This window comes from Acanthaster planci, linkage group LG02 (genome assembly GCF_054643075.1).
Source record: "Acanthaster planci isolate LZ-2023a linkage group LG02, COTS_SCS, whole genome shotgun sequence".
NCBI classification, from domain to species: Eukaryota; Metazoa; Echinodermata; class Asteroidea; order Valvatida; family Acanthasteridae; genus Acanthaster; species Acanthaster planci.
The window spans coordinates 8,278,118-8,296,853 of NC_141778.1; the positions used below are offsets into that span (position 1 = coordinate 8,278,118).

General features: G+C 41.0%; 1 protein-coding gene across 2 annotated transcripts; it reads left to right on the forward strand.

Moving 5' to 3' along the window:
* Positions 1-25: 25 nt before the first annotated feature.
* On the forward strand, positions 26-18,184 carry LOC110979537 (uncharacterized). Of its 2 annotated transcripts, XR_002598207.2 has the most exons (6): positions 26-405; positions 1,581-1,739; positions 2,179-3,475; positions 5,466-5,651; positions 10,720-10,829; positions 15,592-15,609. XR_002598207.2 is itself a non-coding variant. In XM_022235415.2 (5 exons), exons 1-5 carry the CDS (start codon positions 328-330, stop codon positions 15,649-15,651), a joined length of 1,704 nt encoding a protein of 567 aa, XP_022091107.2. In that variant the 5' UTR covers positions 26-327; the 3' UTR covers positions 15,652-18,184. The 2 variants fall into 2 exon arrangements, 1 of the variants encoding a protein (XP_022091107.2); XM_022235415.2 differs by lacking the exon at positions 5,466-5,651 and having other exon boundaries at positions 15,592-18,184.
* Positions 18,185-18,736: the final 552 nt, after the last annotated feature.

The following is an 18,736-nucleotide window of genomic DNA, read 5'->3' on the forward strand; positions in this document are numbered from 1 at the left end:
ATTCAACAGCGCCATCCGCAACTTAACCCGACGCGAATGATGCGCGGGATAAGACAGATTGCGGCATTTGTTTGGAATGGAAAAGGTCGAGTAAGGTAAAATGTTAGTGTTATGCTTCCTTGGCCTGTAGACGAAAAAACATGAAGAACTAAAAAGCACACATAACCTAGGCCTACGTTATGATGTTTGAAACCGCGGAGACCAGTCAGAGAGATTTATTTTGATCGATTACAATTGAGACAGTCGCGTTCTTCATGTTCTCTTGTGTGACCAACAACCAATGGCAGCTAAATATATGTACGAATAATTATATCATATGTAGCCTACATGGAAAAGCTTACAAATCTGTTGTCGGAAAATGTTGATGACAGTTCTTGGGACGAAGAACTTATTTGCCGTCTGCAGGTAGGTACATTTACATAGGACAGAATTTCATACACGAAGTTCACTGACTTAAACTTGCCTCAATGCAAGGGGCCTTATACACTTAATATTATTATTACTAGCCATGCGAATTAATTTACATGACCTGGCTTGGCCTAGAGTAGAGAGAGAAATTTAGCAGGGGAAATATTGAAACAAAATGGCATGATGCAGTCGTCTTTCGCCGAACTCGGGTAAAAGAAAATTCTGGTTTTCTTGCTTAAATGTTGTCAACATTTACCCAAATTGTACTAGGATTAAGGAATGGATCTTCAAGGTCTGGATGTTGCTCAGTTCGAAAAACTTCATTTTGTTTTTCCTGATTATACATGTACATGTAGGTACAGGGTGCTAATGGTAATGAACGCCCCTTTTAGGGAGCAAGGTCCCTGCTCTCTCTCCTCCCTCCCATTGTCCTGAAAGGCCTGTAGGCCTAAATACACTTTGGCCTTAGGCCATTCCTGACATTCTTTGAGTTACTATTGTTTCTACATTTATAATTTCATGGATTTTTGGACCACCTGCAATTTAATTTATCATAGGAATAGCCTGCCTGACATTAATTGTACATGTAATAAAATCAGTTGATTAGGGATGTGGTGCTCTCCAAAATCATCTTCTCTCGTATTCATTCTTTTCATCAAGTTTGCATGAGCCTGTCACATCAGTTTTAATTTGGTAATGACAGCATTTTCACAATTGTTGATAGTGCTGAATCTTGCAAAACCCCAACTGTGAGGCCTGTACAGTTGGGACATTTGCCAATTGCACAATGTGCCATGTTGTGAGCTTTAAAACATGGGTTTCCCATCTAAAGAAACACTCGGAACAGACTATTTTTATTTGCTTGTTGCATTACATTTGAATAGAGTAAATGTGCTTTTTCTTTGTCTTGTACAATGTTCAAATTTGAATAGTTTCTTTAGCATTTTGGAACTTTATCCTGTAACTGAAACGTTGTTATGAAAATCCAGGAAGCCAGTATGAGACCAGAAAAATTAGATGTTCTTCAATCCATTCAAGGGACAGTTACAAAGATTTGTTTCAAACTATAACAGTTTCAGTAGTGTCTACACTCTACACATTCTGATTTGTTGAGTGTAATATTCACAAACAAGTCAAGATCATCCATATTTTCATCATATTCATACTTTCAGGCCTACATCAGGGCTTTTCTGACCCGCAAGCAATTTCAGGAAGTGAGGAGCCTGTATAAGGAAATAGTCCGTGACGTAGAAGGGGACATCCTCTTGGGTAACCAGACAAATGTCTCTTGGAGAACAAATCTCCCTTGCAGGCCGCGTTGTTCCCCAAAAGTAAGCTGTAACACCAAAGTTATTGCCATGTGTTTCCTAAATTGTTTCCAGAGTTTCACTTGTGGAACTTTCTCCATAATCATTGTCACTGTTGTAGTTAAGGCTTCTCTTCAGTCAGTGTTTTAGGTTAGTCCATCACAAGTCCTTCCTCAGGACCTTTTGTAAGTCCTTTCACAAGAATGGTCATAAGTAACAGGGTGAAAATGACACAGGAATACTTCGGTTACAGTTCATTTGAATGGCTTCTGACTTGGCTTAAGAGTGGATGACTTGTGATGGACTTATAGGGACTTTCGATATATGTGGGCTTGACTATAGCACTGCGTTTCCTTTAGTATCGTGGCTTTGAATTTCTGCTGGTTGAACTTTGGCCCATAAACTAGTTGGGACAAAGTTGTCATTAGTGTTCATGTTGAAGATTTTTTATGTTTTTCTGTAGCTTAGAAAGTGTTTTGCTGTTGTGAAAGATGGAACAAAGACTACACAGACCTGCCTCACTCCATCTGGCCAACGACCTGTTGGAGGTGCTGATCAGGATGTCAAGAGTCAAGGAACTGACCTTGATTGTAGAAGCCATCAGGAAGAGATCCCTTTTGAAGCAGATGGTAAGGAGTTATCAGGACTTGGCGGAGAATGCCAAGATCCTGTTCATCAAGTACATGAAGAGACCCTCCCTTCATGTGAAGGTGAAGGTTTACCTGAACTTGACAAAGTTCTTGTTAATCAAGGCCAAAGTTTGACCCCCTCTGAAGAAGGGAATGAATCAGTTGACTTTCATGATTCTACCAGACAACTTGAATCTGTATCTGAGAGAAGTAGCAAGCACTCCAAGCAGGGTTCCCCATCAACCAGTGTGGACTACACTCTCGATTTCGAATCTTGCTCCAGTTCAGCAACGTCGGAAGCTGCAAGATTAATTTCCACTAGTGCTCAGCTGATGTTGCAACAGGACTCCGGGAATGCTGCTTCTCTGGAACTTTGTGTCGTCGCACTTGCAGAGGACAAAACTGTAGTGACAGAGGGAAATTTGCCCAACGGGAATCAAGTCTCTGATGTTACATCAGACAAGATGGATAAAAAGCAGATGGAAAAGAGAGAAAATGATTGGAATTCTGCCGAAGATTTCACCCCAGTCCAAAGCAGTGGGACCAACACCATATCACAACCAAATCTGCAAAGGCTGGATAGAAAATCCCCTGACGATTGCATACATGTAGATGGAATGGTGTCATCGACCAGAGATGAGGTCAGAACTTTTTCACCAGAGGGAGACGAAGAAGCAATGTCTGTCTCACAAGAAGAGGCCAGTAAGTCTGGTGGAAGCTCAGATACTAAAGATAGCCTCAAAGTTGCACCCTCAAAGATGCAGGATCTGACCGAGGAGAGTAGGGGAGACTTACATGTACATGTAGCTTCCAACACGTTAACAGATTGCCAAGATCAAGTAAATAGAAACTCAAATCAAGATCAAGCAAACGGAAAGTCAAAAATGGAATCTGTCCCAACTCCACCTCATCCTCCAAACGTTTCTGATGAAGGGAAGGCGGCAGCAGAATCCACAACGGATGGGAGCAGAGATGAAGAAGAGGAGGGAGGTGGTTTGGGGCCAGCCACCAGGGAGATGCAGGAGGCTAGGGAAACCACTCGGCTGGCCTCAGAGAAGAGAAGCTATGAGCAAGACTTCTCCATCGCAGCGGATATGACATCCATCTGGAGCAATGAAAATTCATTCACGGGTAAGACAACATGCACTGTATCTACAATGTACATGTAGTTATCCAACGGGATACATGCACAAGCAATTTACTACACCTAATGATTAAATAATGTTTTTGTTTTCACTAGTTGTGATCCAACCTTTACTTTGAGTGGCAAGTTGTAAGGAGTACACTTGTTTCTTTGAATTACATGTAAAATCTGAACAAATGCAGTTCATGTACAATAGCAGGAACCACTTTCGTAGAATATTCACTAACTTACTAAGTCCAGAAAATTATGTGCTCAGCAAAAAAAGTCACTTGCAGATAAATGTACACATACATGTGTACATGTACATGTATACCTTGCTTGTGATTGATTCTTGGGGAATTTTGCTTAGCACATGAAGCAAGATTTTCAGCTTAGTACCGGTACATGTACATTGTACATGTAGCAGTAGCTAATCGGATTCAGAGTCTTATATTCAACAGCTGTTGACTGCTGTGATATGGGATATGACGTTTTGAACACCCGAGGGATGCATAGCGCCCGGAGGTGAAGGCACTTACAAAGTTACATGTACATGTATACCTTGCTTGTGATTGATTCTTGGGGAATTTTGCTTAGCACATTAAGCTAGATTTTCAGCTTAGTACATGTACATTGTACATGTACCAGTAGCTAATCGGATTCAGAGTCTTATATTCAACAGCTGTTGACTGCTGTGATATGGGATATGACGTTTTGAACACCCGAGGGATGCATAGCGCCCGGAGGTGAAGGCACTTACATGTACATGTATAGTTATCCATTGGGTGTTCAGCAGTCAACAATTGTTTTGTCATACCTCTGTCTTAGTTACATTGAGCATGTTGAGGGCGTTGAATTTATCCAAAGAAACAAGCTCAGAAGTTCTGGAAACGATAGGCGTACTGTCAAACTGTACAATGAGCATAACATACGTAAATGGTATCCTATGCGAATACACTGTTCCCTCACTTTCTTTAATTGTGTAAATTTTAATGTGAAAGTACACTGTAGTGCAGGTACAATGTACTGGTGAGTACAAGTTCACCTGTCATGTACGTGTAGTCTGGTTAGCGGTCCCTTCATTACCTTACATGTACATGCTGTGGGAACGGGAACAAGTCTGTTATATGAGCACGACCATCAATCGAGTTTCCTTGTAACCTACAGTGTACATGTACATACATGTGACATGTATGCACAAAACTTACATGTACATTTATCATGGGTACCTTGCAAAACTGCATGAGCCACAGCGGTCGATCTTAAACTTTCCAAAGCTTTTCTGTCTTGTGCGCATGCTACGTGCTATCGGCAGAATGAGATGTCTCACAGTGAGTGTGATACGGGTATACATGTATGGCCCTGTCATGTGATAGTTCTGGGCCAATGAACAGACAGTATCCAAGACAGAGGTATTACAGTATGCATGTACATGTACGGTAGAATGAGTCAGGTTTACATGTAAAAGCTTGTTGAGGGCAATTCCCTAAAAGTTCTTTGTTTTACTTTCTGTACCCATGGCCAGGCCGTGCATGTACAGTACATGTATGTCAAATCATCAGTTGCACTGGAACTATCAAAGTGCCAGCATACAATAGTTTTTGTTTCTAACCAAGTGGGATTAGATGGAGATAAGTTAGGAAACAGCGCTACAGAGAGGGAAGACCCAGTGAGCAGCCAGAGATACAGAAAAGGATTTTATTAGAAATGGATTCCAACAAAATATACAATTTGTGTCTATACAAGAGCAATTACATGTACATGTAAGTTATGATACCGGTTTGTACAGATCAATATTGGGGTATAAACGACAGTCAATTGTGGCAGTAACCGACACTGAGAGATTTCCAGGACTTAGTGGCAGTCAAGATTTCAAAATGGAAGGAGGTACAGGTGTATTAAACACGCAGCCTTCCACAATCTGTGCCCCTCCTGATGCCAACAATCCAGCTCCACATGACCCACGATGACTGAAAATCCAAAATGTTTTACAAACAGTGTTCAAGAGTATGAAGGCGTGGCAATACCGATAGTGTGTGATGCAGGCAAACAGGAAAAAGTCTGAAGAGACATGTGTTCTCCTTGGAGTTCGGAGGAGTTCTCCCTGAAAAATGTGCATTCTCGAGATAAGAAGACTACTGCCCGGCCAATGCATAATAGTGGATCAGCATCACTAAGATACAGGTAAAAGCTAAAAAGTACACAAAATTTTGGTGACAAAACGCAGAAAGGCGTTAGCAAGACTCTCTATGAGTGCACATGTGGCCAATGCGTGAGAGTGCATCAGTGTTGCTAAAAATAAACGTTGAACAACACTTGTAATCATGACAAGACGCAGAAGGGCTTTTGCAAAGCTGTCTATGAGTGCACATGTGGTTAAATTTGCATAGCGCCGCATGGAATGTATTTACGGAAAGCTGTCGCTAGAGGGCGCACTAACAATGTAATGGAAAAGTGTGTATACATACAAGAAAGAATGAAAGATGTGAAGGTGAGGGACCTGTTGATTATAAGAGAAATAGGTCGACTGGTCACAGATTGTTTCTAATATACAATGTACTGTATGTGAACAAAGGTACATGTACATTGTATGAGTGTGGTGACTTTTGTATGCATGATGTAGAAAAAGGAAACACTGCCCTCTATGGAGCATACTTCACAAGATTTTCTTTGCAGTGTTTATTACCAACTAACATTTCAGAATGTATATTCATGGGTTTCTGCCCTGACACTGATGTACATTACATGTATGTTCATGGCACTGTACACTCAGTGTTGTCCGAGAGCTACAATGTACATGTAGCAAAAAACCCATGAGCATACTCGCGTGGGACTGGAACCCACAACCTCTTGCTTAACCTGTACCAGTACAGAAGTCTTAACCACTCAATTACCGAGCTTGCCAGGACCAGGTCAAACATAGCAGTGGATACCATGAACTATTTCAAACATATGGATAAAAAAGATTCAGGGAAAACATTTCAAGAAGTCCATAGTCTCTAAAACTCTGCTAACAATTTGAGGATATTAAACACATTCTGAGAATGAGATAAATGTTTGTGGTGAGACGTGTAGTCTACACTGGCAGTTAACCCAGAGAACTTTACCACATGACATTTGCCCAAATCAGATTTCCTTTCATAGTCTCTTTTACGTTTGGGCAACATTGAGGATTACGAGCTCATATTTCATTCTTGAATCAATTTCATGCTATGAATCTGGCTGTTACCTAACTTTGATTGATGTTATCCTTGGCTCCATCCTCTATATAGAAACAAATTTTGGGAGGACAGAACAACAAAGAATGTTTGAAACATCTCACATTTCAAATGCTATCCCCAAAATATACAAGACCTTTAGAAAACTTCTCTAAGCCGTGCCCCTGAGCATGCCGCAGCTGCTCTTATATTTTGACAATAAACAACCAGAAATTTAAGGGAAATTAATCAATCTTGTTTACAAGCAAAGAGAATTCCGTCTGTATTTTTGTTCGTGCGGAACTGAAGACACAAGCAGTTTAACCTTTTCCGTTTTGGGACTTGACAAGAATTATGATATAAAAAAAGAAAAAAAGATAGTGTCTGAAGAACGCACACAATTTATCACCACCCCAGAGTGTATGTTTGGAGATGTCCCTTCTTTGCAGCCATATGACAGACTGGCGTGTATACATACTGTGTCAAGTTTTGATAGTCTAGAGATTTTCCCCAGTAACAGCTGGGCCAAGGAATTGGTCTTGAACGTGTTCATGCACTATTTCCTCCATGACTCGTCAGGAAACTGAAACCTTTTGTTAAATGTACAATGTACATGTACTTTTCTACATTTATACATGCACATGTACATTTACATCAATTGAGTGCGTTGACTTGTGTGTGTACTTACATACGTGTACATGTACATGTAGCCCTGATTTGTGATTTGTCATCATTGAATCCTTTTATTTGGTTTTATTTGTTTATTATTTAGCTGAATGTACTGCAAAAACTTGCAAAACATACAAGTTCTGCATCTTGTGATATGGCGCACGTTTCTGTTTTTCATGTTTTTATTCCAGTAACTACATGTATACATGTATTGAGCATCCACACCAAGGCCTTACCATGTACATTACCTTTGGCATGCACATACATTGCTTGATGCTGAATTAGTGAAACAATACATGTAAGGTGCAGTCCGGTCCACCAAGCGGCAAAGAAAAAGCCTGGTCAGTAGAATACATCAGCCATGAAATACAGTGTACAGTATACCTAAACAAATACAAGTACACGTACATGTATGTACTTGTACATATTCTAGTCCTTTGGGGCATCCTGGTGATTTGCTACAACCGGATTAATTTGATGCATTTGTGGTTCCAGAACACAGCGAGTCAGATATTAATATGGATGACATTTGATTGCGTTTCTTTATACATGTACATGTATTGTCTTCTTTCTTTCCAACTGATTCTTCTCAAGTAAAGTACTGTACATGTACATGTATATTCCTTGGTCTCCTGTTGAAATCTGTTCTTATGAGTTACATGTACAGTGAACCGGTATGTTGCGTATAATACATGTACATGTACATGGAGTTGCATTGATTGGTCTCCTACCACATCTACCATTGCATTCTATTTGCCTAAGGCTCAGTAACTGCACACACGCGTACATGCACTTCATTCCAGTCTTCAAATATTCATCCTGTGATTCCTCTTCACCAAGTGTCACAGACCGGATTTCTCTCTTCATATCTTGAAATGTGTTTACATGTATGTAAACATTCACATACATGTACACATACGAGTAAACAACAGCCAGTCTGCCAAACTTGCTAGGGCCTATGACCACGACCATCCTCAGTCTTGACTCATCATCCCTGCTCCTGGGTGGACCATAAAACTGACATGTTTACCAAAACATCTGCCCATCCAGAACTTCAGAAATCAGTCCCCCCCTCCCTCTTTCTCACAAAAAGTCAGGCATTCCTCACTCAGTCATGACCCATACAGTGTAGTCTGTCGGGGCCATTCAGCAGCTTGGCCACACATGCGTGCACTCACAGTGCACGTGATAAACTGCCTGGCGAAACTCGCAGCCTGTCATCCCGACAATAAATCATGGATCCATCTTCCCCGACCAGCGAATGGCATAGGGTACCATTTGCAGTTCCCCAGACTTCAAGTTCATGAGCAGTAACACACTGCCTGGCTGCAGCTGCCCAGCTGGGAGAAAGTCTCAAATGCACTTCCAGGAATGCGATAGCATAATACATGTACATGTATGCTTGATGATGTGATTTTTTTTTCTGATTAAGATTTTAAAAATTTGATACCGCTATCATTCATTCAGCACAGGCAACATACGTGTACATGCGCTTATACAATACATGGGGCCTTGTGGGGTACTGGAACAATGGGAAGTACCCCACAAGGCCAGTTTTTACCTTGTGGGGTACCAAATTGGTACCCCAAAAGAATTTCACGAAACTGATATTGGAAATAACTCAAAAAGAGGAAATTTTTGATGAATAAAAATCTGTCGCAAATTGAAGTGTTTTATGTAAGGGACATACGGTCGAAATTTCAACCCAGGAAACTGAATTTGGTTTAAATTGGAGTGATTTGCAATTTTTTTGCGTGTTGTGTGGGAGTTTTGTACATGAGAACAAAGGAAATACCCCACAAGTATAGCTGTGTAAGGATGGGTGTACATCCTGTATGTAACTCTTTTTCTGTGAACAAACACACATACAGACACCCACTCTTACATATGTACATGTATACTTGTGGGATATTTCCTTTGTTCTTGTATACAAAACTCCCGCACAACACAGAAAAAATCTCAAATCACTGCCATTTCAACCAAAGTCAGTTTCCTTGGTTGAAATTTTGACCATTTGACCCTTATATAAAACACTTCAATTTTCGACAGATGAATGGCGCTTGAAAATTCCTCCTTTTTGAGTAAATTTGAAATATCTATTTCGTGAAATTCTTGTGGGGTACCACTTTAGTACCCCACAAGGTTCAAAAGTGGCCTTGTGGGGTACCTTCCATTGTTATGGTACCCCACAAGGCACCATCATGGTGCATTGTGGGGTACCGCCGTATACAAGCGCACACACCCTTACATGTACCTTACATACAGTACATGTACATGTAGTGTGGACATTCCTGTCTTTTCATGCAGTTAAGAAAACTCAGTGCAAATACTCATTTTTCTTGAACTGGGAACACGATTTTCAGCTGGCTTTTTGCACAAGGTTTCCTTGACTATTCCTCATCCTTTTAAGACGGATGACCCCCTACCCCAAAATGCCTCTGAATTTCTTTTTCAGAGAAGGGAAACGTCCTGTGGGCAATTGTACATGTAAGTCCACAGAACGTCTTCCATTCCTGCACTGTGTGGACATCTTTTGTTCACAAGTCCACACTAGGTATGTAAAGTTAGCACACCCATTTCTCATCGTACATGTACACTGCATTTTGGAGAACTACCCCTGGGAAATATTAAGAATTGGAACAGGGGAGCACTGAAAGGACAGATTTTACACTGTCATGTCTGTCATCAGATGAGGATTAGATCCTACCATTCCTGCGGTAGTACATCTGATCTTCTCAGTCTTACCAGAGAATGACCCATTTCTGTGACGTGAGTCAGAAGTTACCACTTTTAGAAATGTTTCTTGATTTGCAGACCTTGCGGGAAATATACATGTAACCTGTACTTATCAACTTGTCTTTTTAACATGTTTATTTAAAGATAAATCTACGTACAGTGTAGGTTTCTGCTTGGTAAAAATCGATTTTAGAAAGAGTGGTGCATTGAATACATGTAAGTGTGGTTACATGTATGGCCTGTGGGGTGCTTTGCTGTCAAATGTAATACCACATGTACAATGTGCATGTACATGTATGTTTCTGTGGAAAACCCCTCACATAATGAAAGTGTTCCATATTGAAAAAGAGGACCCTCCCAGACTGCTCCAAAATCAATGTACAGTACATGTACATGTTGTGGTTTTTGAACACAAAGTGAAACTTGCCTGGCTAGCTGTGCTCTCAGGTTCTGTGGAAAACCCAACTACGTACAAGTACAGTGTGTACATATGTACATCGTGCAAATTTTACTTGGCAAAGGGTTTGGGGCGGTGCAAAGAGCTGTATGTGACCCATATATGAAAGGGAGTATTGCATAGTGCATGTACATGCATGTGTAAAAATTGATCATTTTGTGAATAATGATTGATTTTATCATTTATTTTTCAGAGATGCCTGACTCTGATTATCCGATTGATCTCAGGGAACTGCAGAGGCTGCGCAACAGTGTTGCCCTGGAGCTGCTCTGGGTACAGCAAGCTATTGCCAGTAGAAAGAATGTAAGTTCAAAGTGCAGATACATGTACATGTAAGCCTAAGTGCGCTTGCAGATTACACAAGTCGTGCCCCGGCAGGGGCTGCATTGTCAGAAAGATTTCTGTTGTCTGCGAAATTTCATTTTGGTCGAGTTGTGGGGACTTTTAAGTGTCGCACAATTTTTTTGTCCCCACAATAACTGTTTCATAATTTCTGTCAGCCTCAGCCCAGTAACATACATGTACATTGTACATGTGTGTAGTACATGTACCCTGCATAAGACACACTTGAGCTAGAGCTAGAAGTAGTTTCAGTAGTTTGTAAAATAGCAACATATTAAGTATGTAACCTCCGGGACATTGCCTGCTGAGACATTCCAACAGAAATAAATGCATCAGAATTTCTGTGGAAGTCTGCGATTAAATCTCTTTACATAGCCTAGTTTTCATGCATCTGAAATAAGGGTGTTATGTTTACACGTTTGAAGGGTTACTTGTAGGTGTACATGTAAAAAGTTCAGTGAACGTTTACAGATTTCCCAAATGTTTAAATGAAACTTGTTTTTTCCAGGTTTGACATTTGATTGATAGGGGTGGATCCAGGAATTTTTCCAGAGGGGAGGGAGTCAGGCCAGAGATTTTTTTTAATGTCTTGCTTTTTGCGGACAAGCAGAAATGAAGATGAGATATTACATGACATACATTGTTTACAAAGGTATTGGTGCACTTACTTCAGTCACATGTACATGTATTTGTATTATTGTCCAATTTTTGTACTTTTTTTTAGAGTGGGGTGGCAGGCAGGTTTGATCCCCCACCACCCCCTGATCTGCGCTTGATCTGGCATTCATTGTTTTAAACAGTCCACATAATGCATTCCTTCTATACCGGTATAGTGTTTTTCTTTCATCCATCTACTTAAGGGGGGTGTGTGATTAAATTCAAAACAAGAAATATTGAAATTACTTTGAATGCCCCCAACGTCAATCTGCACTAATACATTGGACCGATCTTGTGTAATGTTGATGAAGTGTCTGCCGACATTTGAACATTATGCCATAAACTTTGAAGTAGCGTTGCTGAGCTCCTTGAAAATCAAGCTTTCTTGGTGAAAGTGGTCTTATGAGACGTTATTACCTTGAGAAAATACATGTACGTATACACCCAAGGACTATCATCTGACAACACACACTATGACAACTTCCCATTCATGGAAGTATACATGTACATGTAACTCCTCTTCCCCATGCCGTCCTTCCCATTTCATCATCTTCTAAGCATCCAAACCAAACCCATATTAGTTCTCTCCGCAGCCGCGCATCTTAGAATGTATACATGTACATGTAGATGGTGGAGGGGTTATCGAGAGTAGTAAATTCTAGAAACGGAGCAGAGGATGCTGCTGTCTTCATCAACACTGTTTGTATCCATCAATCTAATCGCATCCTCACTGGTTGCTTTATAAGCTGTGTGGGCAAAGTATTTGGCCTTCTTTGAAACAGTATGCAATTCCCACACAGTGCACTGGGTTGACCCTGCATCAGTGCCGAGTGCGCTCTCGGTGGTACTAGCCAACCGCGTTGTCTCATGATAAAGTGTATGCATTAAGCGCGCCACAGTGCAATGTGCGTAAATTTGATGTAAACAACTACGTCTACATGTACGTGAAAAATTACGTGCGGTGTGCACGTTTGCACTGGTTGTGCATTAATATCAATCCAATCTCCTAATTGACATGCAGCTCGCACAGGATCATAAGTTTTAAAAGTGGTGTCATAATTGTAAATCTTGGGTGTACATGTGCAAGGCATATGCGTGCGTTGGTGACTTCCTCTTGATATTTCCAATGCACGGTTGGTATTTACTATTGCCGCAGAAGAAATACATGTACATGCTGCTACCTTGCCGCCAACGAGCCCTTAGTCATGGGTTGTTTGAATACGAGGAAAGCGTGTCATGTCTTCAAGTATGCAGTCCTCCTCTCCATTCTAGGGATTTTCATACCGTACTGTGCGTGTGGGCAGGATTGCCAAGCTGCGAAAGCCCAATTTCATGGCGCTGCTTACTGCAGAATTCCGCGCTTACGATCTCTATTCTACGCTAACCGCGTCAGCGGAAAAATTGTGCTAATAACCTTTTAAGCACGGAATCCTTGGTTACGGGATATGTAGGCATGCGCACAAGCCGAAATTCCTCGCTAACCCGTGAAATACGTTCGCCCTAAGCACATAATTTTCTGCTATGGTAAGCGCCATGAAACTAGGTCCAGTAGTGGGGCCGAAGCTGTGGCTCTTCGATACCAATGTGAGATATAGGAGCCCCAGAACAAAATGGAAAAAAATACATATAGTAATCGATCTCAAACCTCCCCGGTAACAACACCAGAGGGAGCTGCAATGGGGATTACTCCAAATGTCACACAGCATCAACGGCAGAGGAAATCATGTCGAGAAGGGGGACCGGCTCAGTTTTCCTCGGATGTCTGCTTATGTCTAACGCGCTCCATCACTTTTCTCTTGGTTACATACATGTACATGTATGTGGGTGTGTTGGTAGGCCTTGCCCGCGTTAAGGATTCAAATTCTTCTGTAGGGAAAAGTTGGAAAGAACGTTATGGGGTCAAAACTTTGTCTTGGTCCCCACAGAATAGTTGAAAAGACAGGTGTACATGTACATGTATGTCCCTACAGCTACGGTAAAAGTATGTGTGCGTGCATGCTTTGTCCGTCTTGCGATCCTATTAAATCCTTCGAGAGAGTCCCGGAATCTTCTAGCTGTGCGCCTTTTACTTAACGGCATCGCTGGATGACTCTCACATTTTCCTAGGGTAACAGGAATTTCAGTCTCGATCACGGCCACAGCACCGGAGACGGGAGACTCCGTCAAAATTTCATATCCTTGACAAGAATTGATGGCACTGGCTCTTTGGACCCACAGCCCCCGAGTGAGCTCTAAAAATGCACTCAAGTACACGTACGCAGATGCACATGCATGTGCGAGGATAAAAAGTTCAAACTTTAGAAGTAAATGATACACTTATTACACGTTTCCCCTTCCTGTAAGTTGGATGAGCCGAAGTCCGTCAACGTAGATTACTGTAACAGCACATAAGGTTAACATGTGATTTTCCGTTTTAATATAATATGAAGTGCTTTGTGCACGTTGATGCGCCCAAATAACCGTAAACCTTCGTGATAAAAATAAAAAGTATGCCTTGTACGGTACTTGTGACCTTGTGCCTAGATCAACATTGATCCCCGGAAAGTGCGCATGAAAGCAGCCATGATCTGCGGTCCATTCACTAGGTTTGAAAATTGAAGTCAACACAGATGTTTCCATCCAGCAGAAACTTCAAATGTTTTGGCAGAGCCACGTCAGCCGCAAAGATTATAGTGACTTTCCAAGCTGAAAGTTTGCAGGTAACAAATGTTGGTGACAAGGATGCATTCTTAAAACAGGGAAATTGCTGATATTGAGCATGACTAATGAAGTCGAAGATAGCCTGGTAGGTGAAATCCCTTGCTCGTTCAAGTCTGTTCCTCCACTTTTCCCGCGTCTAGGAGGGCTCACGTGCAACTCATAGAAAGAATTTTATTTTTTTTTATTTTTCTGATCGGCCGAAGCTGGAATTAGGTCACTGAGCAGTTCATGTCCGTGTAGGTTTTAAAAAGAATAGTGTCATTTGGGGGCCTAGTTCTGTTTCGTTTTTCGTAACGAGCCCATAAAGTTGACCTTTTTGGGGGAGAAATCTGATGGTGTTGGATTGGAACACCAGGTTTTTTATCACGTTTGTGTGGCGTTTAATGCTTCTGACATGGCACGGCATTTTTTTTAAGGCATTTGGAAACACGCAGAATGTTGAATGTCGTTGGCATGCATGTACTTAATGCACATCGTCTTTGTTGAAGATTCCCACCATGAGACACACTCGTGCTTTTTTTCATACAAACAAATATCCACCGATTCTAGCCTCTACGTGCAAACAAGAAAGTGATGATTGTTACCGGTAGCCTTACAATTAGCGCGGACAGTTTCTGATGAAAAATAAAAATGTCATAGATGCGATGCACAGAACGTCCTTCACCTGTGCCCAGTTTCTCCAGTCCGCTGACCGAAAGAGTTGAGTTTCAGACTGTGGTTTACATTTCGCGGTCCGCTGAACTGTGTCATTACTTTAACTGTTCCAGCATGCTTGGCGCACATAGAGCAAATCCGTCTTCCATCGCAGTTGCCTTCATTAACGCTCCTCAGAAGGAGGTTAAGAGACGGCAATAGTGTATAATCAGTCACAAAGTGACTGTCTGTCGTCCTTGGAATTCGTCTACAGTCGATAATTTATTTGATGTGACAAACGGCCATACATGTAACTGCACAACTTGGTCGTGTGCGTTAAGTCAAGTCTCAAGAAGAAACCACTTTTTATGCCAAAGTACAGAACAGATGTAGTTCATTTTTAGGTTAGATGAACGAAGTCAGTTGTTCAGTTGTAGCTTGATTCTACTGCATGTAATTGATGTAGAGTAAGCTTTCCCAGTAGGTACTTGTAGATCACTGCACACACGGGAGTGTCTCCAGCAGTAATAAAGGAATTACTTTGTGCAAGTTTTTGTTCAGATTAAAAATGTCGACGGCTACATTTTGTGCAGCACCTTGGAACAATGCTTTTGCCACTACATTGAACATTAAAATGTGCTGTGATTCGCGTGCCACTGCTTAAATTAGTCAATAAATATGTAAAGAAATGACTCGACCATTCCTTTCTGTGCTTTTTACCTATTTTATGTAGTACCTGAGGCTGAAGAGTAACATGGAGCCGCCTGGGCAGCAGAGAGCTGAAAACCTCTGATATTTGGAAAAGGCAATGGTAAAATTAGTGTCGTAGTCCATGATATTGTTGGGTTAATTTTACGTGAGTGTTTGTTTCTTGTATGTTCTTAATATTTGCATCCTCCAAAATGTTCGCATCCTTCAAAATCACATATAAGTCATCGACGAAAAAGCATGAATTACATGTATTGGGCTTTTCATTTTACACGAAACTGGTAGAAATTTATTGCAGTTCAGCACTAGTTGGATCATCACCTTTTCTGATTTAGCCGTTTTGTTGCCAGCGTAGAACCAGCCCCTTGGTGTTCTTGATAGCAAAGTTGCAGGTCATCAAATGGTTACCTCATGAGGTTTTGTTAATCACAGCATATAGACATAATATCTGGAACACTTCACTTCAAAGCAAACATTTTTTCTCAGAATTCATAACTAGAGCCTCTGCCTTTTGAAAGAAATTTATTAAACGAGACGAACGTTCTTTAATGGTGTTGAAAACCACTCAAAGCTTTCTCGCAGTGAGCTTTCTGTGGACAGGCAGTCCTCAGAGGACTGCCAACAGGTATTTTTTCATTGGGTGAACTACACTCAGTCCTAATTTCTAGAAGAACATTCTGTTTAGTCGATATCTGGCTCACATTTTGAAGAACAGAACAGAATTGCATACATGTACATCTATGCTGCCAGTCAACCGCGGAACTCGCGCGCTGCCTAAAGTAGATCATATTTTCGAAGAAGGACGACAAGACAAGTTTGAGAAGAAAAACAGTGTCAAGACTGCTGTCTAGTGGATTAGCCTACTCTAAGACGTTTCTTGTAGCTGGGCATTTTCTTTACAGAAATGGCATTGTGCATGTGGCTAGGGATTTGATAAACTGGTTCTGTATGTGGGGTTCGCTGAAGAATTTAATCAGCAGTGCATGCATTGTGCGTGCGAAATCGGCACTCTACGAACCAAATCTGAAAGATTTCAGATTGGACATCCTGTGTCTTCCTTGCTGTTACAATGACGCATACGGCTTCCTCGGTTGTGCGTCGTAGAGTACGGTATGACTGTAAAATCTATCAATTTCGTGTAGTTTCTGTCTTTGTTGGCAGGTATTATACCAAGTCTAAAATCCAAAACACTGCTTGTTTGCATTAAACAATCGCCACAGCCTTCATAAACATCTTCAATCCGTACAGGACAAATCATAGCATAAAGTGTGTGCCAAAATGTACACGTACACATGCATACATGTACGTTGACTAGAATGTCTACTCCTTGAATCGACATGTTGACTGTCAAACATGTAGATGAAAATAATGTTTCATATGTTTCAAGTAAAGCGTGACCTCTTGTGCGCATCATACTAAAAGACGTGACATTATCTCCCCTCTGAAGTTTCTTGTTAGTACATGTACATGTATTTCGCGTCTCATTTGTTTTTCTATGTGAACTTAAAAATTCAAGATAGCAAATTTTATACTTTGCTTTTCGTTTTTGATTTAAGAACAATCAGTATATGCTGCTCCAGGTTTTGTCATTATTTCAGTACTGCTTTGAATTTTGCTTTATTTTGCTGATCATAATGTTGATGTGTTATATAAACTGGCATTTGGAACACTCATTTTGTTGGTTGGTCAGTCGGCCCTTTTTGTTGTAGTTGGTATGAGATGGTACATGGGCATGCAGTTGGTTGGGCCAGTTGGCTCATGCTGGCTGTCTTGGTACTTGCACGTAGGCCTTGTGAACTAGCAGATTCTATCTTTGCTATTGTTTGTGGGGGTGTTTAGTTGGAACTCTGCTATTTCCCTGTTCCCCTGTTGACTTTTGAACTTCCGGCCATTTTCTTTCGGCCTGGTATGTATACTACGCAAAAGTCAAATGAAACCTTTCAAACACAAACTTTTCTCAACTTGGAGTAAAATGGCCAAATTTAATTTGTTTTCATTGCACATAGGTGTTCGAATGGGTTCCCTCGCAGAAATGAAATGTAAGAAAAACACAATCCGTGCTTTTGTCCAGTGATGTTAATTGCTTCGACCTCTACGGATGTTGTGCAATTACCAAATGGACTGGGCGGGCGATTCTGTGAGAAATATTTATATTTTCGTAAGGCGCCAACATAAATATAGGGGCTACGTTGTTTGGATTGTGGACGTGTTCTTTGTTTTGATAATTAGAAATAAGTGTCTGTGCTGTGTTAATCTTTTTGACGTGTGATAGCTGGTATTTAAAAAGAAGTGTTTTAATCTACAGAACTGGGCTTGTTTAAAAGATTGCTCTTGAGAAATAAGAGAGAGTTTTTCGTCGAGACGAAATTAGTTGGGGATCTATAAAAGGGAATGTTTCGCGTAAACCGATTGCTGTTGGTTTTTACGGTTACGGAGTACATGTACCAACACTACTCCGAGTCTTAATTGGTATAAATTACATAGATGTTTGCTAAACATCTCGTCACTGTGAAAAATGAAGCCGACTAGCTTACTTCTTGTAATCTAACGCCAAATGGACCCTTTCTGGAAGACGCTTGTTTTGAAAAAAGAAAAGCCTACTGTTTTATGTACACGTATACTGTTGAATGTTGAATGCTTGAGCTGTTGTTTTGCTCAAAATAATCCAACATCGAATCTTGAAAAATGGCTTTTTTTATTCTTGACTTCAAAAAAGCACGGAAAACGCGGGGTCTCTTGACGTACATGCAGAACAAAACATCAGGATTTCTGAAGCCGACTACATGTATGCCACTTTAATTGACATTCCGAACTTTGTGTACGTCTTAATAGGAACTTCCTCGTACAGTAGCTTTCCCGTGTCGAATTCAAATTGATATGATTGATTTCTAGACATTGTATGAATTAGCATTTAGTCTGCGTACGGAATGCATGTTTCCAACCATCTGCCAAACCAATTTACCGGGGTGTAGCTGCAGAACGAAGATGAAAATCATTTTGGCAGAGTCTGATGAATTTAAATTACCCGCATGGGACGATACACCGGGGCCCTTTTGTAACGCTTGGCGGGAGCGGAGTGAGAGATCATCGGGACGGAAGCAACCCTTTTCCGCCACCGATCGATCGCGACTCTATTTATTCCCCCATCGTGTTAAAAGGACAGGGAGGAA